This window comes from Rhinichthys klamathensis, unplaced genomic scaffold, assembly GCF_029890125.1.
Source record: "Rhinichthys klamathensis goyatoka isolate OS25496 unplaced genomic scaffold, OSU_Roscu_1.1 h1tg000150l_1, whole genome shotgun sequence".
Classification (NCBI taxonomy): Eukaryota; Metazoa; Chordata; class Actinopteri; order Cypriniformes; family Leuciscidae; genus Rhinichthys; species Rhinichthys klamathensis.
The window spans coordinates 1351965-1376379 of NW_026606685.1; the positions used below are offsets into that span (position 1 = coordinate 1351965).

Below are 24415 nucleotides of genomic sequence, written 5' to 3' on the forward strand. Positions count from 1 at the left end.
GTGTTACACAGCATGTTTGAGCTTCTGCAAGAACCAATGAGGTTCATTCTCGTGTTACACAGCATGTTTGAGCTTCTGCAAGAGCCAATGAGGTTCATTCTCGTGTTACACAGCATGTTTGAGCTTCTGCAAGAACCAATGAGGTTCATTCTCATGTTACGCATCACATTTGAGCTTCTGCAAGAACCAATGAGGTTCATTCTCGTGTTACGCAGCATGTTTGAGCTTCTGCAAGAGCCAATGAGGTTCATTCTCATGTGTTACACAGCATGTTTGAGCTTCTGCAAGTACCAATGAGGTTCATTCTCATGTGTTACGCAGCATGTTTGAGCTTCTGCAAGAACCAATGAGGTTCATTCTCATGTTACGCATCACATTTGAGCTTCTGCAAGAACCAATGAGGTTCATTCTCATGTGTTACGCAGCATGTTTGAGCTTCTGCAAGAACCAATGAGGTTCATTCTCGTGTTACGCAGCATGTTTGAGCTTCTGCAAGAACCAATGAGGTTCATTCTCATGTTACACAGCACATTTGAGCTTCTGCAAGAACCAATGAGGTTCATTCTCGTGTTACGCAGCATGTTTGAGCTTCTGCAAGAACCAATGAGGTTCATTCTCGTGTTACGCAGCACATTTGAGCTTCTGCAAGAACCAATGAGGTTCATTCTCATGTTACACAGCACATTTGAGCTTCTGCAAGAACCAATGAGGTTCATTCTCGTGTTACACAGCATGTTTGAGCTTCTGCAAGAACCAATGAGGTTCATTCTCATGTGTTACACAGCATGTTTGAGCTTCTGAAAGAACCAATGAGGTTCATTCTCATGTGTTACGCAGCATGTTTGAGCTTCTGCAAGAACCAATGAGGTTCATTCTCATGTGTTACACAGCATGTTTGAGCTTCTGCAAGAACCAATGAGGTTCATTCTCATGTGTTACGCAGCATGTTTGAGCTTCTGCAAGAACCAATGAGGTTCATTCTCATGTTAAACAGCATGTTTGAGCTTCTGCAAGTACCGATGAGATTCTTTAGAAAGACAAAAAGCATAAAAATGCCATTAGAAAAGCTAATTTGGATTATCCTATGGCAAAACACTTCCAAAATGTGCACAATAGTAATCCAGAAGGCCTAATGGTTGAGGGTTTAGAAACGATCAAAAAGAACATTCGGGGTGGTGACCGATTAAAATTACTTACAGAGAGAAACATTCTATATACGATTTACAGGCAACAGTGTACCCGGGGTTGAATGAAGAAAAAGATGTCAGTCCTTTTTTGTGATTCATTTCCCCCACAAAAGGGGAAATGGTTTGTTTGGAAAACACACCCTGAAGAAGGCTGTTTGCGCCGCTACGCGTGGCTTGCTTCTCCCCGTGTCTTTTAATTTTCTATTATGAAATAGCCAGTAAATTAAAAGGCTTTTTAAATAATTTTTAAGAAGAGTGCCTTGTATTTTCTGTTTTCTACCAATGAGGTTCATTCTCATATGTTACGCAGCACGTTTGAGCTTACGCAAGAACCAATGAGAAATTTGGACTAAACCGCTCAATTCATATGGATTAGTTTTACGATCTCTTTATGAACTTTTTGAAGTGTTTAAGTGGTAGTTGAGTTGTCTGTCAATGGAGGGACAGAAATCTCTCAGACTTTTTCAAAAATATCTTCATTTGTGTTTTGAAGATGAACAAAAGTCTTATGGGTTTGGAATGACATGAGGGTGAGTAATTAATCACAGAATTTTCATATTTTGAGTAACTAGCCCTTTAAGATGAGCCATTTGTGCATTTTAGTTTTCATATATAGTCTGGGTGGATATTGGAGTATTTCAACATAGTGATCTAATACCTTTTTCAAAATGGTAAGAAAATCCTATTTTCCATGTACGGCCTCTTTAATCTACCACAGCTAGCAGTGCAAGAGGAACCATCAGAGAGCACTGACACCCCAGAGTGCCACGTCAGCTCTTCAGATAGTCTTAAAGAATGGAACGCACAAAGATAAGGAGAGTGAGCAAAAAAGGCATCTGAAATCAGTCCAAGAATGAAGCACTTAACCACAGAGCCAGCAAGACAACTGAGAGACGGGAAGAAATCTCCCTAAAGCCCTTTCTTATTCATGCAAGCAAATAATCATGCAAAGCACACAATCAAAAATGCACCTCCTAAAATACACAGCTAACAGATATGCAGTTGGAAAAATGAGAACATTCAAAATGCAAAACTTTGTAAAAATGCTATGAGATATTCTGGTCTCTAGATGTGGCTTGGGATTCTCCTTTATTGTAAAACTATGCATGATCGTGCACATTTTGTGTTAAGTTGATTCTGAAAAAAACACTAATAGTAAAAGCAGTAGTAGAAAGCGCAAAAAGAGCAAGCATCACAAATAACCTGATTTATTCTCCTCCCCTTTTGGTTTTGTCCAATAAAAAGCTTTCTGAGCAATTGCACTTCCTGACAAACAGGTTCAGTTGCATGCCACCCACCTGGGTTGTAGTTCAAGTCCATGACGGGACAGGAGCTCTATCTATCCAGCTTTTGCGATTCAACAAAAACATAAAGATCAGTCCTGCTCTTCTCATCTGTGCATTTCTCAAGGTTTTTATCTCCCTCCAGCATGATATTCCCTGCGCCTGATCGGATTTGAGCTGCAATCTAAATTACAGAGTCAGACCATCACCGGTCAACAGGTTCTCTTCCTTTCTACGGCTGCGTGCAGAGACAGGGCAGTTCCCGAACGCAGTGTCTTGGCTAGGATGGTTTTCAATGATGCACTGTGACGATCTGGAAGGCGAGCAAGCGGAGCTTGGCTCATAAATCACGACCGCTATGGCTCTTGGGGGTCTCGGCCTGGCCTGTAAATTTGATGATCGAAAAACGGGCACTCGGCCAAACAGCTCGGCCCCTTACAGTGGCTCTATAAATACAGACAGAGCTGCTACCGCACGCTACGCTGAGGAAACTGATTCCTTGAGCTCTCTTTTCCAGTTGCACTTTGATCTGTAAAAATCTCATAATCCACTAAATTTCACTTTAATCTGCCTGAAAGGAATGATGTGGGTGATTTCATTTCTTCTGTGAAACACAGCTCCAAAAAGCACTGTAAAAGTAGTATAGAGGATATGTTTTGTTTGCAATTATTATTTGGTGTGAGATCTTCATATATAATATTTGGAAGCGGAGGCCAGGATTTTAGAGAATAACGATTTATAAATAAATCAATCAATATTTACCACATATATATTTATAAACAAATAAAGATGTATCATGTATTCATAAATTAATTCATAAATAAAATGAATAATTAAATTAAAATAATATTTAACATGTATGTATTTATTGACAAGTATAGGTTAATAAATAAAGATTTGTGTTAAAATTAATTTAAAAAAAAAAGTTAACATGCATGTATTAATACATCAATAAATAATCAAATTAAATAAATAACTACTTATCATGCATGTATTTAGTGATAAATAAATATTTGACATATAGAGGCTATTTATTAATAAATTAATATTTTTCAATAATAATTAATATAAATAAATATTTAATATATGAATTTATAAATAAGAAATACATATTTTTCAAGAATAAATAACATAAATAAAAACATAAATGAATAAAACAAAAAGTTTGACCTTTTTTAGCATCTGTAACCATTCATTCTACGTATACTTTTTTCTTTTTTTTTTACTAAAGTTACATGTTTGTGGAATGACACGCGGTTGACTATGACTATTCCTTTACGTAAACGTTACCCAAATATCTTTAGCATCCACTGACCTCGCAGTCAATGACAGTCTAGGACAGCTTTAGGCTGCTGACTCTGTGTGCAACCGCCATGTGTATTCCTGTTATATCTGCTATGCTGGATATGTCTGAGAGCAAAACCGGTCTAGAATGTTCCCTAGAGTGTCAACACAGTGTTCACTTACATGAACTAAAGATGTTGAAGACACATTGAATGTAAAGGCTTAACCCGATCTGTGTATGTCTGTGAGATGGAGAAAGAGTATAGGGGGCTAGAAGTTTGCTGTGACAGCCAAACATCCTCTCTGTTACCAGGTTATGTAATCGTCTGTGTTTCCTGTTTTGTCTCTGGCATCTGTATGCCAGCTCAGACACACACAAACACACAGTAGTAAGTCACTCTCCCTAAATATACACACTTCTTGACCTTTTGCCAAAAGTGAAATTCACTCATCAATTTTACCCCTTGAGGACTACTAAAGTCTCTTTCTGCGAGCCTGGTCTACATCTCTCAGATATAACCAGAGCTTCAGTGTCATGCAGTGTGACGCCCGAGCCCCGTTCAGCTCCAACTGCGACGCCAGAACCCTCCGTCTGTGTGGACAAATGCCAGAAATGTGCGACGTAATTCTGACTGAGAAACACAAACACACATATTTCATCCAGCAGAAGGATTAATAAAGCCAAATCCAGACTGTTCTACAATAAGAAATTCATGTTTTTGTATTTATATACCTGTGATACAATGTATCCAACACAAAACAGCTAAGAAAACTAATGTTTTAAATGAAAATAAAAGTGAATTATCCTATATTTGATAGTATTTTACCATTATTCTGCATGTAAAATGAAGACAGTTTTAAGCTGTTATCGTGACTTCAGCAGACTATTGTGAACTAAAACTAAGACCATACAAATAAAAAATATATAATATAACTAAAACTTCAATTTATTTTAGTCCAGTAACATTTATCATTTTTGTTTAGTTTAAGTACTAAAATAACTAAAACTAAATAAACTAAATCTAAAAACTATAGACATTAAAACAATGCAAACTAGCAGTCGCAATTAAATTCTACCCAATATAAAAATTCTTTTTTTTAGCACATTTTACTGAAAATCATGACGTTTATTTTTATGCCGACAGAAATCTTCAGTTCATTCCTATGAAATTAGCAACAGTAACCAAGGGGTGGAGCTTCACAAAGGGGAAATTTGCATAAAAATTCCTATATAAAAGTTCATATAAAAGTTTTTGTCATTTTTGGAGCTTAGCAGTATTTGTCTCCAATCACTTTCAATCTACATAAATATGCCTAACGTCTCAAATGTGACAAATTCATTCCATCATAATTTTGTTTTACCATTTTGAACACATTTTACTGAAAATCATGCTGACATTTACAGAAATCTTCAGTTCATTCCTATGAAATTAGCAACAGTAACCAAGGCGTTGGAGCTTCATGAAGGGTCAATTTGCATAAACATTTTAACAAAAAAGTTAACAATTATTTGATGAGGAAACACTACACAGACATTAAATCTTAGTAGTAGATTGACTAACTTATATTTGTCTATTCATGGCCACACGTCTGTAGCTTTCTCAAAATTAGAAAGGAAGCCGAGAGAAATTGGTGGAAAGAACTAGACCTTGAGAAAGACCGAACAATTACAAACTCATTTCCCTTTGCTCTGTCTTTTCAATCATGCCGAGCACACAAGACATATCCCACACCAAGAGCACTCTGGGATATCTGCCGTTCCCTCGTGTTATTGCTGCTGCTGTTTTCAATCTCGGGTGCCATCCATTATTTCCTTTGACGAAGAGCCCAGTCACAACTTCTATATTAGATAAAGGCCTGAAGAATCAACTATAGTTTCCCTTTATAACCCCCAGTATCTTAGATTCAACAAGTTGTTTTGTGATTTTAGAGTTAAAATGCCTTAATCTAACCATAATTTAAAAGGGACCTATTATGCCCCTTTTTACAAAATGTAATTAAGTCTCAGGTGTCCCCAGAATGTGTCTGTGAAGTTTCAGCTCAACATTTAGCGCAACACTCTGAGCGAACTCTCTGCTCCTCACCACGGGGCTTCTCAGGTGCTGCGAGCAAATCACTCCGCCCAAGTAGCAGTGCTTCGCCTTCTGAGAATATAGTTCCCAGTATGTATACGGTTAAAAGATGGCTGTGTCTCATAAGACCTTGTTATTTGTACACACTGTGACTATACAAATCACAACATATAAATAGGAAAATGTTGACTTTATTTTGTCACTTATTGGGATTAGTATGCTAGCTGGAGCCATTTACTTCCAGTCTTTGTGCTAAGCTAGGCTAGCGGTGGGTGCGTCAGACAGAGTTAAAGCACGCAAAGGGTGTGTATGGACTTATCTAACTCTGGGGGATACGGTGAATAAGCTAAAGTCCCAAAAAGTCGGCGTGTTCCTTTAAATGCTGTGGCGAGGAGATAAACTCAGGGGAGGAGCTAAGCTAATAGGACAGAGTACGTCAGCAGTCGTGGGCGGAGCCTATGCAATGTGACTTCATATTGCATAAAAACTGCTAACGGCTTATTCTGAGACACTGCTTATGATTTATGGGGATTAAAAAAGGAGTGGGTGGATTTTTACCATTAGTACCATTTTGTACACACACTGCTGACACATTTGTTTAAACACCATGTAAAAGTGAATTTTGAATGATAAGTCACCTTTAAAAATAAGAGCGTTTGTGTGGCAATGTCTCCAATTTGTATTTTATAATAATCCTTTGTATCAGAACACAATCACCAAGAGGGATGTGTATTCATGAATATTAATCAGCACATCATTCTAATTGGCTGATGGCACTGCCTTCGCGAGGACTGCTATTAAAACATTCATGTCGTCTCTAGAGTGTACTTTGTGTATCAGTTGCAAAGCAAATTTTTACACCCTTCCTCTGATGTACAAAAGAAGATCCGTGCTGAGGTGTTCAAAAGATATAGCTTTCGAAATAGGACATAAACATAATATTCCTAAGGTCAAGTCCAGCCCACATAGGGCGGTTCTGACATCTGGAAATCATAAAACACTCAGTAAAAATGGCTGACATGTAGATGTGAGGAAAAATAAAGCTCATATCGCCACTTCCTCTGCCAAGACGAGTCCTGTGAACTTAAATACACATCAGAGGGGTATTTATGGCGTGCGAGAGCTCGTGATGACAGAAAGCGTTTGAGTTTCCCTTCAGCTCAGGATAAAAGCTGCCTGCATAGGTTCTCCTCACCCCAGAAGACCTTCCTTGACCTAAATCCTAAGCTGAGTAATAAAGGGGTTCATTCAGGTTTGCAAAAATTAAATTCTTTTTTAGCATTTTTAACAGACTCTTATGGCAATTCTTAACTATTTTACAATTCGGCGAATCGGTGGCAAAATAGTATGCTCTCATTTGTATACTTTTGTATTAGAAAACATGCAAACAAGGTTTAGAGGTGGACCTTTTTTTAAACTTTCATATGTCAAATCGTACAAATTCATACAACGTTACACTTCCTCATGAGATCGGGTTGGCATTTTCAAAGTACCTAAATAGTGGCTGGCTTGAGAATTTGATTATTTGTTTGTTTATACTGTACTTCAGTCAAGCTACTTGTTTAAAGTTGATATCTATACTACGAGCTAACTATACCAAAATGACTTATCTCTTTTAAATGTATGACAATCCAATTATATAAATGTATCATCAAATCAGTGCCACATATATTTCAATGAATGAACAGTCTCAATTAGGGTGATATCAAACTTCAGTTGAGAAATGTGCAAAGTACAACTACAAAACAGGATCAGATTTTCCAAAGAAAAATAACTAACTATTTATGACGAATCGATTCACTAAAATGAATCAGACTTTTTTATTACTAAATATGAGAAAAAGAACCGTTAAGGTTGAACAAATTCACTAGAATGAATCAAGAGTTTCCCATGCTCATTTAAGGAAAAAAGAACCATTTATGACGAATTGATTCACTAAAATTAATCAGACTTTTTAAATAATAAATAGGCCTATGAGAAAAAGAACTGTTAAGGTTGAACAAATTCACTAGAATGAATCAGAGTTTCCAATACTCGTATGAGAAAAATAACTATTTATGATGAATCGATTCACTAGAATGAATCACTTTTTTAATAGTAAATATGAGAAAAAGAACCGGTTAAATCGAAACAATTCACTAAATTGAAAAAAATATTCAGTAAAATGAATCAGACTTTTTTAAGACTAAATATGAGAAGAACTGTTAAGGTTGAACAAATTCACTAGAATGAATCAGTTTCCAATGCTCATTTAAGGAGAAAAGAACCATTTTAACGAATTGATTCATGAATCAGACTTTTTTATTACTAAATATGAGAAAAAGAACCGTTAAGGTTGAACAAATTCACTAGAATGAATAAAAGTTTCCAATACTCGTATGAGAAAAATAACTATTTATGATGAATCGATTCACTAGAATGAATCACTTTTTTAATAGTAAATATGAGAAAAAGAACCGGTAAAATCGAAACAATTCACTAAATTGAAAAAAATATTCACTAAAATGAATCAGACTTTTTCAAATGTTATATATAAGGTACCTAAATTATTTATCTGTCAGTTATATTTTTAAATATATGACTATCCAGTTATATCATTTTAGCCTTTAATCAGTCACATTTCTATAAATGAATCTGAACATCAAACTTGTACAGATCATTTTAGTACAACTAAAAAAACTAAAATACTGTATCATTTATGAGACAGTGATTAACTAAATATTAAACTAAAAAATATATTTTTTTATATTTTTATTTAATCTGTTCATTTACAAAAATCACACCGAGCACACCGAGAAAGAGGTCTACCGTCCAACTGTGATAGAAATCCCTCCGTTTGTCCCTGAGCTACACTGTTCTCAATCAGGTCCGAGATTGTGCTATCAGCGCCCCTGCAGACACTTTTGACTTGAGAAATATCAGTTCTCACACAAGACCAGAGGGTTATGAAAGACCAGGACTGAGAGAGGAGAGAGACGGGCGATTAATCAGACTTGAATGAAGTGAACGATGAAACAAATTGAGTACAAACTCTTCCTTCGGTCCCCCAGGCTACGGCGTGAGAAATGAGGGGACGGGGAAAACACGCCGTGTGACAACATGATTCAATGAATGACCGCCATCAATCACACACTTCAGAGGATGAAGGAACAGCGGGCATAACAGACTGAACGCAAGAAGGAAAACAGCAGGAGAGCTCAGAGAAATACACAAACACACACACACACACAGACAAACAGACGTTGGCCCTCACAGCTGGACACATAACTGTTTTTTTTTAAATCGGTTTCTTAATTAGGGCGAATCCATTGATGGAAGTTTCAGCTTCAATGCACGAGGTTCTGAATGGAATAAAACCGGCTTTATCAAAAGCACAGTTGTGTTTGAACTGGAATAAGCACATACTGAACAGTCGCATATCTAGTGTGTGTGTATGTGTATGTGAATCTGAAAACTGGTGTAGGATTTACTTAAGGAATTTTCTCTCAGGAATTGCTAGTCAATTTCACAAATAATTACAAAGAAACGGCAAATAACATTGAATTAAAAGCGAATTTTTTAAAGGAGAAAGACCGGAAAAACAGATTTCGTGTAAAACAAATTCAAAAATATTTATTTACAGTGATACAATATGCAAGAATTAAATAATATCACATTTAAAACACAAGGAGGCCATAATACCTTGAAAAAGTTACACATTAACAATCTCATTCATCTCAACAGCAACTGACAAATTCCCCTGATATACTTCTTTTCCATTTCTTATAATGTACATTTAAATTTCGTAGAAAAGCAATGTTTTTAGATGGATGATAATGGTGATGTTGGGATATTTTCATTTCAAACACAATACCACTTTAGGACACTGGCAGATTTATGTGGAGAGACCAAAAGAGACATGATGGATGACAGATTGTGGCGTTCAATTACTTTATCAAAGCAGATTCATTGTATAAAGTGAAAAGAATAAATAAGCACCTTCACCAAATCATAGCAGACTGCCATATACTGGTGCTGAAGATTGATCATAATAAAGACGGGTGACAAAACCATAAGAGACAAAACGAATCCCTCTTTATGAAAAATATCAGACTCACTCTGTCAGACTCGGCCATGTGGAAACAAGCCGAGAGTGTTTCATTTAATTCTGAGGCAAATACTTGTTTACAATAGGATTGCACTCGTTTTTAAAGGACTAGATCACCAACAAATGTAGATTGCCTTTATTTACTCACCCTGATGTTGTTTAAAGACTTTCAAACTGCAAAAAAAGATGCAAAAGCACCACTAAAGTGAGTCATACAATAGCTTTCCTTTGAAAACTCAAATTCAAATCAATATCTTGACATGTTTATTGAGAGTTAATGAGAAAAGTAGCATTATCTCATTTGGAATTGGTTCTTTTCACTTAACTTGGGATATACTTGTAGGATATTTCATTTTTCTAATATGCATTTGCATCTATTTTCCCCTAAGCTTGACAGCTCCAGTTCCTATTTATTTGCATTTCATGGAAAACCGTGACCTGCACTGTAAACCCCAATGTTATCATTAATAAAGAAATCAAGTTATCATAACTTAACATTACTTACAATAGCAAGTTTTTGCATCAAAAATGAAACAGTTGTGTTTAATGTACTCATTTGGCAGCAACAGTCTTTCAGATTAAGATTTTAAGTGTTATGAACTCAAAATTTCAAGTTATTTAAATGATTCACTATGTGTCGGTTTAATATGATTGGCCGTGCCTGAAATTCTGCCTTGACAACACGCTGATTGGTCGATACACAAGGCAGTATTTTTTTTGTTCATCGTGAATTTGTTGATGCAGGCAGCAGGCCAGAGGGACTGACTGACACTGCATAAAACAGTCATTTAGGGGTTAAATCGGTCCTGTCCATCACGTACAGACATTTCAGGCCTCGCATTTGGATCAAGACTTTCAATTCCTGACGCCTGTAAATGGAATCTTTTTTTAATCGACGACTGTCTCGAGTCTCGACTCTCGAGCCTGTTCTCCCCCCTCCCCCGCAGCAGCCCCTGACTCACTGTAGTTCTTCTTGCGCGCGCAGAGCGTCCGGTATTTTCTGAGGCTGAGAAAACGTATGGTAAGTGTGAATTCATAAAACTATTTTAAATAACATGTTTGCCAGAACATAACATCACAATTTGTTCAATGTTGTAACAGTTTTTTTAAACTGTATTTTCTAGCCCGACGTTGTTTTCGAGCCGTTTATTCCCGCCCCTGCTCCATTCAAATCTTGCGCGCTGACAGCGCCCGGTATTTTCTGTGAGATTTACATCAGACTAAGGTAAGTGTGAATTAATAAAATCATTGTATAATGTTTACCATAACACAACGGCAAAGTTTTTCAATGTCATATTTTTTTCTGAACTGTATTTTAGCCCATTGCCTTCAGTTACTGCGTGCACTGACAGCGTCCTGTTTTTCCTTTCCAGACATTTATATCAGACGAAGGTAAGTGCAAATAAAAACTTTTTCATAAAACCTTTTTAAATAGAGTATTTAACAAAAACATAAGATTGAGTGTTGTTGATTTAAATTGAGTGCGTTTATGTTTGAGTTGTTAACGTATTCTCCTTTGACAAATCAGCAGACACTTTCTTCTCAACTGTCCTCAGAGGCTTCAGAAACAGTAACTCACTGAAGGAAGAACTGCAGCTGACTTGATTCATGTGAGGCAAACAAGTTTTTTAGCAACATACTTAAAATGATATCATAATTGTTGAAGTGCAGTGTAAATTTCACTCCTTTTGTTTGTTTCAATGTTCTAGTAAGTGTAGAAATCTACCATGTACTTAGTTTTATTATGATGTAATTTACTGTGTATATATATATGATTGTTTTTAGGCCAGGTGGTAAACGCTGCCATTCTTCACGAATAGGCTACTGCTGCTCTTCAAAGATCTGAGTCATCAATAAGGTAAAGCACACAGAAAGAGTTTTTGTTTGAATACAATTCAGTTTCCCAAGTTATCTTGTATTTTATTTAGTTACTGAAACGGCAAGAAAGCACTTTGACTTGCTTTGATTATTTCCATTCTTGTTGCTGTCCAACTAGCAACATTCCTTTGTATTGTTACATTTTTATTATTATATCACTCTAACCTGTGCTTAAACAATGAGTACTGTACGATGTATTAAAAGAAAATGCGTCTTAATTATTTTTTTTATTTTAATCACAGGATCCTTCGATCCCTGCCCCAACCATTCATCTAAAGGACTGCGGCAATGAGACCCTTTGGACCAACAGTGGCAGTTTACCCAGGATGAGATCTCGCTGATGTTAGCCTGCAGTACTGACACATTTTTTGGTTTTCCAGCATATTTTGAAATTTTGAACCCATTCTAAAAGTGACTGTATGATGTTGAGATCTATCTATTGACACCGAGGACAACTGAGGGACACACACAACTATTACAAAGGGTGAAAGATAAGTAGATGACAATATTTACAATAACAGACAATGTCTGTTGTTGTTCATTACACTGTGTTTTTAATTGTTCTGGTCAATTGTTCTGATCTGGTCAATTTCACTTTTCAATTAAAATTTTTAATCAATTGATTTAATTTACTGCAAGTATTGTAATTGTATTTTTTACTGATTAAATATTAATATACAATGTTCAGTCAGTATGCATTATAGAAGTTAAGATATGTAATGTAAGCCTAATAAAGCTGTTGTGAAAAACAAAACTTGGTTTAATGATTTATAATTTATTTAAAATGTATTTAATAATAAGTAAACAACAAAATATAACCTGGAAAATTTGAGTTTACTCCATTTGCCTTTTAAGTTATCTTTACTTAAACATTTAAGTTAATTCAATGAGAAGACCACATTAGGTCAACTCAATTAATTAAGTTTGAATTTTCCCATTACTCAAAAAAAACTTACGCAACCACTTTCCTCAAATCATTTGAGTAGTCTCAACTTATTAGGGTTTACAGTGTGTGTAATTCATTAAATGATCTTTTTTGTGCTCCATGGAAGAAAGAAAAACAGAAGGGTGAGTGAACGATGACAGAAATTTCATTTTTGGTTGTATAACTTCTTTTAATGAAATGCAAATATAACTCACAGGATAGCCAATATATATCTACTTACTCGTACAAACATGCCAGGTTATAACTCATTTCAGCCAGAGCTTTATTTATATACGACAGAAGCACAGATAAATACGAACCATGCTGACATGAAGAGCCAATAAATTAAGCCTGAAGAACAGGGGGAACCCATCAAATTAGACAGGACAAACAAAAGGGTCAATGCTTGCTGCCAACAGACAAGAACGTGACATTAAAGAAACACTGATCTGATCAGACACCAGTGATGTTCTTCCACTAATAATAGTAAACGCTAAACGCTAAACAAGACCTACCTGCATTACAGGAAAACTTTTAAGACTAGCAACAGTGGTGCATGAGAGGGAACTGATACGTATTCTGTGCTAAACCGTAATTTATAATGGTTCGATTGAGCAAATTGCCTAGAGCCAGAGGGGTTCAGGAGCAGAGTGAAAGAAATCGAACCACAAAGTGCACAGTGATTCATTTTGTACGGTGCTTCTGTGAGATTAAATAAAACACAGAGCTTTTAGTTTCAAGATAAAACCAGGTATATCATTTACACACACAAGCACAAGACATATTGCAGCGCTGAGTTGTCTGTGAAGGTTAAATATCAATGTAGCACTGTACTATGATAGCAAAAGTTGTTTTATTTTGTGTCCCAGAGCATTATCTCTCAGTCTCAGCAGAGGTGTAGTTTGGAGTCCCGCTTTCAGAATGCACACAGTGAAGGCAGCCGGGCTTGACAGGCTAATGTGGAGAGTCATCAGTTTTCTCTTGAAAAATCCACAGCTATAAAATGTCTCTAATTACTCAGAGGGTCTGGGAAGGCTGTATCTTCTATGAGGTCACTGTCTCTAGGGTGGTTCTGACATCACTGTCACTGGAAAGATAATTAACTCAATCTTATCTAATTGGGGACTGATAAACGCTGCACTGCTGAATACTCATTCATAATCTCTCTCTTCAAAATCAGATTACCCTCTATACAGGAAAACCTAACTTAAAAGAGGACAATCTTGGTTTCTCCAACAGAACAGAAATGGAAAAGAACAAAACGTGACAAACCCAAACAAACATACTAAAACAGAACAACAGAACAAAAACATGATGAAGGCTAAACAAACATAAAAAAAACTAAATAAACCTAAACAAACCTTCTAAAACAAAACAATAGAACAAAAAAAATCGAAACAAAACATAACGAACCTAAACGAGCATACTAAAACAAAACAAAACAAACCTAAACAAAACAAAATAAAACAAACCTCCTAGAACAAACCAATAGAACAAAACAAACCTAAACAAAACAAAATAATATAAACCTAAACAGAACAAACCAATAGAACAAAACAAACCTAAACAAAACAAAATAAACCTAAACAAACCTTCTAAAACAAAACAATAGAACAAAAAAAAATTTGAAACAAAACATAACGAACCTAAACAAGCATACTAAAACAAAACAAACCTAAACAAAACAAAATAAACCTAAACAAACCTCCTAGAACAAACCAATTGAACAAAACAAACCTAAACAAAACAAAATAAATCTAAACACACATCTAAAACAAAACAAGTGTGTCAAAACAAACTTTGATGTTGGCTTGAGAAACCCTGGTCAGAAAGTTGGAGGTAGTGTTAATAGTTCTAGGTTCTAATGCCATTGAATTTTAAAATAGAATTTTTGACAGTTGGACTTTGAAGAGTCTTAGTTCATTTATACATTCCGTTATAAGCCTATGGGATTTTTGGCCAACAATAGAGTAGACCAAAGTTAAACAGAATAGAATAGCATAAAACAAACCTAACCAAACGGAACAGAAGAAACCTTACATTTCAAACCACAGAAAAGGACGGAATAGCCTAGAATAAAACTAAACACAGCACACATAAAAATAAAAATAAATTAATAGATCAAAACAAATGTTCTAAAACAATATAGCCTTCCCAGATGCTAGTCTTGCTACATAGTCATTGAAAACTATTGAGCCATGATTGTATGCAAGTGTGTTCATTTCGATCTTCTCTGATCAGACTGAGAACAACTCATAACTTCGCTGCATATGAGGACAAACTTACAGCATACATTTTTAAGTTAAAAGAAGTCACGGATATTATAATGATCGATGCGTCTCATTTTCAGGAGTTTGAGTCATTTTATTCTGACCTTTTGGCTGGAGAATGAAAAACGAGGTGTGACTCACTCAGTGATTGAAGATTCAATATACCGTAGGCTGCAACGTAAAGCTATTTTTCAGATAAAACGACTGCGGTGCAAATGAGGATGGAGGCGGTGTCGTTCCATTACCTGGGTTTAGGACTTATGTTGTTGCCATGGTTTCCTGTCCTGCTAGGTTAATAACACACAGTGCAGTATTCCATGCTTGTTCAAATGTACAGACACATGTCACTGGACAATCTAAATTAAGCCTGACAAACCATTTAATGTGCATCACAAAAACATACGCACACAAAAACACAAATATTGGTAGGGAGTCAATCAGGAATTTAATTCCAAATTCCGGCAAGAAAGTCTCTCACGCAGTGGCCGATAAAACACAGATTGCCAGATTGGTGCCCATACAACATATAGTAAAAAGTAACTCCATACCGTAGATCAGAGATCTACAATCTGATAGCATTCGCATTCGTTTCAAATGGGAAGTGAAAGAAAGAGTGTGGGATTTAATAAACCCTTTTGAAACTGACTATACTGTATAATCCAACCACAGTATACATCAGAAAATTACCATTTTGCCATAATTTTTCAATCAAGCATTATCAAGAGTTGCCCATCAAGGTTCACTAATCCGCCAAATAGCATGAAGAAAACTGAAGAAAACAATGGCACCATGGTACTGTTAAATTACTGTTCATTCATCAGGCGCCTTGGGCATCCTGTCAAATTTCTAATCATATCTGGAGATTTTATTACCTTGGTTCTCAGAGAAATAACTATAAAATTTGTCCAACAACAGCCTTTGTCAATCACTGTAATCATTCCTAGAACCCATGAGAAAACCTGCTGTGAAGTCTTGACAAGTTTTCAAACGACATGTCGAACAAAGGAATAACCATAGAAGATAAAGAGTAAACAAAACCACAATTCAGATTCTTGCAGAATATATGAAATGTAGCAGGTCATGAAGAACACAGTCGTATTGATTCCTTCAGGACATAAAACATTTCCCCAGGTCATTATAGATATGCATAATTATTGATTTGACAAGATAATTAGATGGAATTGAATGGAGTGTAATGAGTGTGTGACAAGCACAATAACGGCTCAATGAATATTTAAAAGCCAGCATAATGTCTGCAGTGATATATCATCTGTGATAATGTTACTGTAAATGGCTTTGCGACCACTTGGGGGCATCAGCGTCATCTTTTTCAAGACGACAGCCCTCAAATCAGAAAAAAAATAAATCTAAAACTATTTAATGCAGCTGTCAGATGTAGTTTTATAGCCTGCAAGAAAGTTCAAGAAGTTTTGTGAGAGAAAACCCCTGGATTGCTTCGAAGTTCGAACAGCAGTAGGCTTTAAAATAAACTGCAAACTCTTCATTATTCACTGACTCACACTGTTCAAAAGATCTGCAAGGGTTTATTAGCATGAGAGAAAGAACACACACACACACACACACACACACACACACACACACACACTCTCTCGTCTATATTAGTCTTATGACTTCACAGTATGATAAACACAAATTTGGCTATGTAGTAAAATAAGTCAATCATATTGTTTACCATCATTATGCACACACAAAAATGAACAGTAGTTATTGACCAAACAGATTTAAATATTTCTTAGAACCGCATAATACAAATAAATAAATAATACACCAGATTTTGTATTGACAAAGCAAGAGTATTAAAAAAAACAATAATCACTGCAAAAATGATAGACTCCTCATAGACAGACTCTTAATCATAGACTCTTAAGCATTTGCATATTTATATCCAAACAGCAACGTTTATTCTCTTTTTGGGCGGGCAGTGTGAATATACAATGTGTGCTGGGTTCTGATACAGACTAATCAGTTAAAAATAAATTTGAAAAAAAGTTACTTTTTTTCATCTCTTCAAAAGATCAAACCTTGAAGATTTGGCCTTTAGTGGCGTCTCAGACCTTCAACTCAGACCTTCAACTCAGACCTTCAACGGCATCTCAGACCTTCAACTCAGACCTTCAACGGCATCTCAGACCTTCAACTCAGACCTTCAACTCAGACCTTCAACTCAGACCTTCAGTGGCATCTCAGACCTTCAACTCAGACCTTCAACGGCATCTCAGACCTTCAACTCAGACCTTCAACTCAGACCTTCAACTCAGACCTTCAGTGGCATCTCAGACCTTCAACTCAGACCTTCAGTGGCGTCTCAGACCTTCAACTCAGACCTTCAACTCAGACCTTTAGTGGCGTCTCAGACCTTCAACTCAGACCTTCAACTCAGACCTTCAACTCAGACCTCCAGTGGCGTCTCAGATCTTCAACTCAGACCTTCAGTGGCATCTCAGACCTTCAACTCAGACCTTCAGTGGCATCTCAGACCTTCAACTCAGACCTTCAACTCAGACCTTCAACTCAGACCTTCAACTCAGACCTTTAGTGGCGTCTCAGACCTTCAACTCAGACCTTCAACTCAGACCTTCAACTCAGACCTTCAACTCAGACCTTCAACTCAGACCTTCAACTCAGACCTTCAACTCAGACCTCCAGTGGCGTCTCAGATCTTCAACTCAGACCTTCAGTGGCGTCTCAGACCTTCAACTCAGACCTTCAGTGGCGTCTCAGACCTTCAACTCAGACCTTCAGTGGCGTCTCAGACCTTCAACTCAGACCTTCAGTGGCGTCTCAGACCTTCAGTGGCGTCTCAGACCTTCAACTCAGATCTTCAGTGGCGTCGCAGACCTTCAGTCGCATCTCAGACCTTCAGTGGCGTAGGTCTCAGACCTTCAGTGGCGTCTCAGACCTTCAACTCAGACCTTCAGTGGTGTCTCAGACCTTCAGTGGCGTCTCAGACCTTCAACTCAGACCTTCAGTGGTGTCTCAGACCTTCAACTCAGACCTTCAGTGGCGTCTCAAACCTTCAGTGGCGTCTCAGACCTTCAACTCAGACCTTCAGTGGTGTCTCAGACCTTCAACTCAGGCCTTCAGTGGCGTAGGTCTCAGACCTTCAGTGGCGTCTCAGACCTTCAACTCAGACCTTCAGTGGTGTCTCAGACCTTCAACTCAGACCTTCAGTGGCGTCTCAGACCTTCAGTGGCGTCTCAGACCTTCAGTGGCGTCTCAAACCTTCAGTGGCGTAGGTCTCAGACCTTCAGTGGCGTCTCAGACCTTCAGTGGCGACCTTCAGTGGCGTCTCAAACCTTCAGTGGCGTCTCAGACCTTCAACTCAGACCTTCAGTGGCGTCTCAGACCTTCAGTGGAGTCTCAGACCTTCAACTCAGACCTTCAGTGCCGTCTCAAACCTTCAGTGGCGTCTCAGACCTTCAACTCAGACCTTCAGTGGCGTCTCAGACCTTCAGTGGCGTCTCAGACCTTCAACTCAGACCTTCAGTGGCGTCTCAGACCTTCAGTGGCATCTCAGACCTTCAACTCAGACCTTCAGTGGCGTCTCAGACCTTCAGTGGCGTCTCAGACCTTCAGTGGCGTCTCAGACCTTCAACTCAGACCTTCAACTCAGAGACCTTCAGTGGCGTCTCAGACCTTCAACTCAGACCTTCAGTGGCGTCTCAGACCTTCAGTGGCATCTAAGACCTTAAACTCAGACCTTCAGTGGCGTCTCAGACCTTCAACTCAGACCTTCAGTGGCGTCTCAGACCTTCAACTCAGACCTTCAGTGGCGTCTCAGACCTTCAGTGGCATCTAAGACCTTAAACTCAGACCTTCAGTGGCGTCTCAGACCTTCAACTCAGGGCTTCAGTGGCGTAGGTCTCAGACCTTCAGTGGCATCTCAGACCTTCAACTCAGACCTTCAGTGGCGTCTCAGACCTTCAGTGGCGTCTCAGACCTTCAACTCAGACCTTCAGTGGCGTCTCAGACCTTCAGTGGCATCTCAGACCTTCAACTCAGACCTTCAGTGGCGTCTCAGACCTTCAGTGGCGTCTCAGACCTTCAACTCAGACCTTCAACTCAGAGACCTTCAGTGGAGTCTCAGACCTTCAACTCAGACCTTCAACTCAGAGACCTTCAGTGGCGTCTCAGACCTTCAACTCAGACCTTCAGTGGCGTCTCAGACCTTCAGTGGCATCTCAGACCTTAAACTCAGACCTTCAGTGGCGTCTCAGACCTTCAGTGGCATCTCAGACCTTCAACTCAGACCTTCAGTGGCGTCTCAGACCTTCAGTGGCATCTCAGACCTTAAACTCAGACCTTCAGTGGCGTCTCAGACCTTCAGTGGCATCTCAGACCTTCAACTCAGACCTTCAGTGGCATCTCAGACCTTCAGTGGCGTCTCAGACCTTTAACTCAGACCTTCAGTGGCGTCTCAGACCTTTAACTCAGACCTTCAGTGACCTTCACTGACCTTCAGTGGCGTCTCAGACCTTCAGTGGCATCTCAGACCTTAAACTCAGACCTTCAGTGGCGTCTCAGACCTTCAGTGGCATCTCAGACCTTCAACTCAGACCTTCAGTGGCGTCTCAGACCTTCAGTGGCGTCTCAGACCTTTAACTCAGACCTTCAGTGGCGTCTCAGACCTTCAAACTCAGACCTTCAGTGGCGTCTCAGACCTTCAACTCAGACCTTCAGTGGCGCCTCAGACCTTCAACTAAGAGACCTTCAGTGGCGTCTCAGACCTTAAACTCAGACCTTCAACTCAGACCTTCAACTCAGACCTTCAACTCAGACCTTCAACTCAGACCTTCAACTCAGACCTTCAGTGGCGTCTCAGACCTTCAGTGGCGTCTCAGACCTTCAACTCAGACCTTCAGTGGTGTCTCAGACCTTCAACTCAGACCTTCAACTCAGACCTTCAACTCAGACCTTCAGTGGCGTCTCAGACCTTCAGTGGCGTCTCAGACCTTCAACTCAGACCTTCAGTGGTGTCTCAGACCTTCAACTCAGAATAAAATAAATAAATAATTGAAATAAAGAAAATAGCTTAAAAAATAGCTTATGAACAGAAAAACAGTTTACCATGTGGTTTAAAGTAACACTGAACATAAGATAAGCAGAAAAAATTCAGCACTGGCAATTATTTTTTAAATTACAGATAATGAGCCATAAACGATATGGGGCCAAAATATCGTGCACCAATAGTTTTTCAGTGCAGTGTCTTGCCCCATACATGTCTACTGTAAGTGCATATAACACACTTTTTTTAATTAAACATTATATTTTTGGCTTTTTTATGTCTTTATTGGATAGGACAGTATAGAGGCTAGACAGGAAAGCACAGGGTGGAGAAGGGAACGAGATCGCCAAGCGCCTCCGACAGTGTTTTTACAAACGGAAAGGCAAAATTACTTTCTATGTTAATCTATAATGTTGCATTAAGCTCAAGTTGTATTGAACCTGGAATATTGTAGTAAATTTAAACAGAACAAAAGTGTATAATATAGGGCCTTAAAAGCAGATTAAACTAACCCGATCCAAGCCACGATTTGACATCTGAATTTGTATGATTTGATTTGTACGAAAACGTATGACAAAACAATGCATTAAGCAATGGGGTGTAAGAAGACCATACAAAAAGGAGATTGTAAAAATTCTAAAAAAATTCGCTATCAATTTGGCAAAATATAAAAACGTTACAATCTGCCATGAGAGTGGTGGATTTAACTTATCTGTACATTTAAAAAAATTTTTTAAATACCTATCATCTAATCGGTTAAAACCAACCTAATTAAAATCTAATCTGATATAACGCCCTTTTGTGTGTGTATACACCCTCCAAATATCCCGACAGAAAAAAGAATGTTTGCCTAGAGGCGAAACCACATGCACAACTCTAATTCCACATCCTCTGCACATGTTTCAGCAAGAGGCCCACATGCAAAACCATCACAGCAAACCAAAACATCTACGTCATGGTGCACTCGCTCCATCTGGAGAGGCAGATAATGATGCCATCCATATGAATAGGACACTCTCCGACTGAACAACTACTCAAACAGCCTCGCAGCAAACAACAATCCTTTCACAACACGCTGGAGGGGATCTCATTTATACGTGCCTCTGTCGGCTCCAATAACAGCTTCATGCTTTTGTGTTGGATGGAGGCGCCTAATTTCATGCATTAACTGCGGTATTATTCTCAGGTTTTCAAAAGATGATTTATGATTTTGCAAGGAAGCTTTTTATTTTTGAACACAAGTAAAAACTTGAGTACTTAGAATTTTCATTTCATCAACTGTTTGGTTTCAAAGCACCACATCATCTGCTATATTTACAAAACAGAATGATCATATGATGCATTTCCCAGAAACCCCTGCTGCAGTATGTCTCACCGGTAAAAGTCTAGAAAAACAAAACAGTCACGCCACATATCAAACCTTCACAACCTCCCCAACAAGGTTCAACCCACATAGAAATACACTGTTCAGAAGTCAGTCTGGCTCTCATGTAAGAGTCCTACAAAACAATCATGACCCTGTATCATCTGCTGAGAACAACATACAGAGTACAGACTACAATATCATTTGATAAATTAAAAAGAGAAATTCAAGCTCAAGAAGAAAAAATATGATATTCTATTATTGAAATGTCAGTTTGTCAAACAAGTAAAATATATATATGGTCATTGTTTGGCATGAGAGGTCCAATTAAAGGTCATTTTTAATTGACTTTAAAGGAAACATTGTTGGATTGTTGGAACCGTAATCAACACAATATTATATATTATATATGCACAGTACTGTGCAAATGTCTTTGGCTCATTCGTATTTTTCGTATGTATCTCTATACAAAGCGGACAGGAGAAACGGTCAGCTTGTTTCACGCCCAGAATGAGCTCCTTCACGCAATCTTTAGCGGGCCACACACACCTGGACACAGGCCAGTCTGCACAGTCAGGACAATAGACATCTTTGTTCTGTCTTCTTCTATATCGCAAGTTCCCTCGCCCTTTCTCTTCTTGTAGGACAGATTTAGCTTTCGGGAATTTGTTTGTCCGATGTTCATGCCGGTTCTCTTTGGGGTCCCTTCATAGCTTTGACCACTGAAGTGCTTTTACTTTCCATCTGTTTGGAACGGACGGGAATGTCACAAAAGACCAGAAACATTCTCTGGGACAGCTGTGAAATATCCAGAAGGTCATCTTTTTCTCAACAAATAAAGTTATTGAAAATATGACTGATGAAATATCATCCTCATAACTTCTGCATAGTACTCGATTGAATCGTTAAAATGGGTTGTTCAATTGTTTCCAAGGATGTAAACATGTTTTGGACATTTAAACCGACTAGAGACTCACAATGAAAAGGGGCTTTCGCACCAGTAGGAACTCGGTTATTATGGGAACTAGTCACCAGGACGGCCCCCCGACAACAACATTTCCCCTAGGCCATTTTCCTGGTTGCATTCGCACCACCGGTAAGAACTCTGAAGTGACATAAGCTGGCCAATAGGGACGTCATTTAAGCATGGCATTCAACAACGTCAACAACGGGTGGATGGAAGACGCCGTGATTATCGCCAGGGGTGCATAAAACTGGTGTGCAGGTGCGCATGAACCTGTAAAAATAAACGATGCGCAGCAGAAAACGTAGAGGGAAGCGCTTTTGAGTACCAACATTTTGGGGCACACGTTTACTTCCTGGAATAGGACTTTTCTCCATCTCTGGTAAGATAGCAATCATGATGATAAGTGTGTTCATTAATTATTAGGGGTGCAACGGATAACAGTTGGATCCGTGATCCGCACAGACCAGTCCCCCCATGTGATTAGCAGATTAACTGCTAAGTTTCACCATCATAGAGTGAAAGTTTATCACTTGGACGTGTTTTGTCTTACCAATTTACACATTCAAACAATTTTAAAAGCGTAAGACTCAGGACTCGCACGCTGTTATCTGTGCGCACAGCGGCACACAACCGAAGCGCACGAAGAGAAGAGAAAGAGAGAGAGAAAGAGAGGCGCGTTTCAGACAGTGCTTGAACACCAAACTGATTCCTCTTTCGCGTTTACTTGTGCTTGAACTGACACATACACACAAAATGATGTTAAAATACCCATCTCGGCAAGTATGCTCTCGGTTATGTCATACGTGAGCAGTTGAGAAAGGAACCAGATGTGTGTCGGTATATTCGGCCCGTGCATTCGGTCTTAGTGACAGCAGTCTAATATTCCTGCTGTTGTCTGTTATTAATTTTAATAAATTAAAAAAATACAGCTTAACAAAGATGAACCTATATCTAGGATCTTTATTCAGACAAAATTAAAAATGGCCAAACATCTGTGGAAATCCTTCAGTTCAAAAACCGTAAATACGGTTTGTGGAAGTAAAAAAAATATTTATGTTTGGTACATTTTTGCATAAAGGGGTGCCATAAAGTACATTTTTGGATCCTGTCTGTATTTTACAAGCTCACTTCTGAAAATATGCGACAGTAGAGAGAGTTTCTTGGCTATAGAATCCTCTAGATGTGGCTCTGATTGTTTTTCCTGACGCCATCTGTGAAATACACATTTCACACTAAGGTTTTACAGTGGCAGAACAGATGGAAAATGAACCCACTTGTCTTGGTTGTGCCAGGTTAGAGGGTCCAACTAAAGTTTTCTTCAAACAAAAAACATCTGGATTAATGTCAATATTAGATGATGGTTAAAATAAAATCATCATTTTATTAACTCAGGGCGTATTAAACTATCATGTCTCACATTGTGTTAGCAACAGCTGAAGGTCTTTTTGTTAATTGAGCTGCATGTCATCAGCTGTTGCCATGGAGATGATACAGCTAGAGGTCAAAGGCAGTGACCCTAAGCTGTCACGACACGCTCTTCCTGCCCTTGTGAAAGGAAAGTGAAAACCTCACCGCGTGAGGCCTGTGTAAAGTGTGACAGGTGCACAAAGAAAATACGGCACACATCCAAAAAATTATTAATCAGAATAATGAAAATTTAGTACAGGTGTGTTTTTTTAAATGATTGTTTTAATAGTCCAATACACACATTCAAGGATGTTTCAAACTGAATGTTAAATCTATTATGGAAAAACCTTGCATTATTAAAGTCTCTCTCTGATTAAACATTTTGGTTGGAAAAGTGTGTCTTTTAAAAAATGATTGTAATGGGTTATGACTGTATTCCGAGCATATTTCATATGTTTATATGCTAGAGAGAATGAAAACTATTTGAACAGATAGAAAAGAGGAAATGGACAAAATTGGGAAGATTTTCTAAAGATTCAACAAATTAAGGTTTTAATTTAATTAGAACACGTTCAAAATAAAAAACCTTATATCTTCTGAAAGACTTATAAGCACATATGTGTATTATGTTGGTACAAATAAAAAGAAATACAATTTCAATATGGT

At 38.1% G+C, this 24415-nt stretch overlaps 1 protein-coding gene across 3 annotated transcripts in view; it reads right to left on the reverse strand.

Moving 5' to 3' along the window:
* arhgap24 (Rho GTPase activating protein 24) overlaps positions 1-24415 on the reverse strand; it is a 144634-nt gene that overhangs the window by 48854 nt on the left and 71365 nt on the right. Inside the window, exon 1 of one of the 3 annotated variants that reach the window (XM_056258294.1) lies at positions 2486-2721. The exons of the other annotated variants lie outside the window; for them this stretch is intronic. Coding sequence (XP_056114269.1) covers positions 2486-2507 — 22 coding nt within the window. The 5' untranslated portion in view covers positions 2508-2721. Of the gene's footprint in view, positions 1-2485; positions 2722-24415 lie in introns of those variants that run through there. 3 annotated transcript variants of the gene reach the window in all.